General features: G+C 49.1%; 1 protein-coding gene across 1 annotated transcript; it reads left to right on the top strand.

Annotated features, from left to right (window-relative positions):
* Positions 1 to 258: 258 nt before the first annotated feature.
* On the top strand, positions 259 to 645 carry LOC127303390 (E3 ubiquitin-protein ligase RING1-like). The gene has a single exon (XM_051334131.1). The coding sequence runs from the start codon at positions 259 to 261 to the stop codon at positions 643 to 645; it is 387 nt and encodes a 128-aa protein (XP_051190091.1).
* Positions 646 to 1,100: the final 455 nt, after the last annotated feature.

Raw genomic sequence — 1,100 nt, 5'->3', positions numbered from 1 at the left:
TGTCTCTGGGGGGGGGGGGGGGGGGGGGGGGGGGGGGACTCTGAAGAAAAAAATTATCTCTACTAGTTGAATCCGATTCAGATTCGAGGACGGATATATATGCGCTGCTTCAATGCGACATCCGAGTTCCATGACAACTCGGCCGGCCGGAAACTCGTGGATATATCTTGGCCGGCTAGCTTCTTATTTCGTGGAATAATTCATTGTGCGCACATCCTTCTTGCCCGCCCTAGAGTCTGAGAATAATTCATTGCGTGCATGGATTCTGTTGGTGGAGATCACGACGTCGATGGTGAAGAGCGAAGAGAAAGAAGGAGGAGGTGGGGGTGGAGCGAGGAAGACCTGCAGGAGAATGACAGGCGGATGACAAGAATAAGAGAACTGATACGCCAGGCAGACGAGGAAATCGAGGAAGAAGAGGGAGGAAAGAAGTGCGATCCGGCGACCATGGCGGGTCTGCACGTTCCGGCGGTCAGCGAGACGAGGGAAGAAGACTGCGCGGTGTGCCTCGAGGAATTCGTCGACGACGGCGAGGAAAAGCTCAGGATGATTCCCTGCTCCCACTCCTTCCATGAGCGCTGCATCTTCGACTGGCTAAGCCGTGATCGTCGGTGTCCAGTCTGCCGTTTTGCGATTAAATCTTAGAGCGATGAAGAGCAAGAACAAGCAGCGGCCAATTGAACTCACCGTTTTATCGTACAAACTGAAACACAAATTTCAACAGTCCATAGGCGTGCCCTGTTCCTAGCAAGTTTGCTACGGTCTGCCCAACCAATACTTGCTATGTCCTCTATCATCACCTCACGAGAAATTTTCAATCCATCCACCTGATCTTCTCTTTTCCTTTTAGTAGCTCGACCAGTAGTGCCTGCCAAAAATAATCACTTGCTCTTGCTTGATTTGTGCAACCAATTCGTATAACAATGTAGCAGTAGTGCTGCTAATTTCTAAAAGGGAACAGATGCGCGTATGATTTTTTTCTATCGGAGGTGCGTCTGACCCTTACTCTCTACTGTGAGATTGTCCAACAATTAAAATACACACGGCCTCATTTCAACATCGAACATGGAAAATTATCTAGCGTACACTTTAGCTATTAT

The sequence above is a fragment of the Lolium perenne genome, chromosome 5 (assembly GCF_019359855.2).
Source record: "Lolium perenne isolate Kyuss_39 chromosome 5, Kyuss_2.0, whole genome shotgun sequence".
NCBI lineage: Eukaryota > Viridiplantae > Streptophyta > Magnoliopsida > Poales > Poaceae > Lolium > Lolium perenne.
Note: the sequence above shows the minus strand (reverse complement) of the source record. Positions and strands in the feature narration are given on the sequence as shown.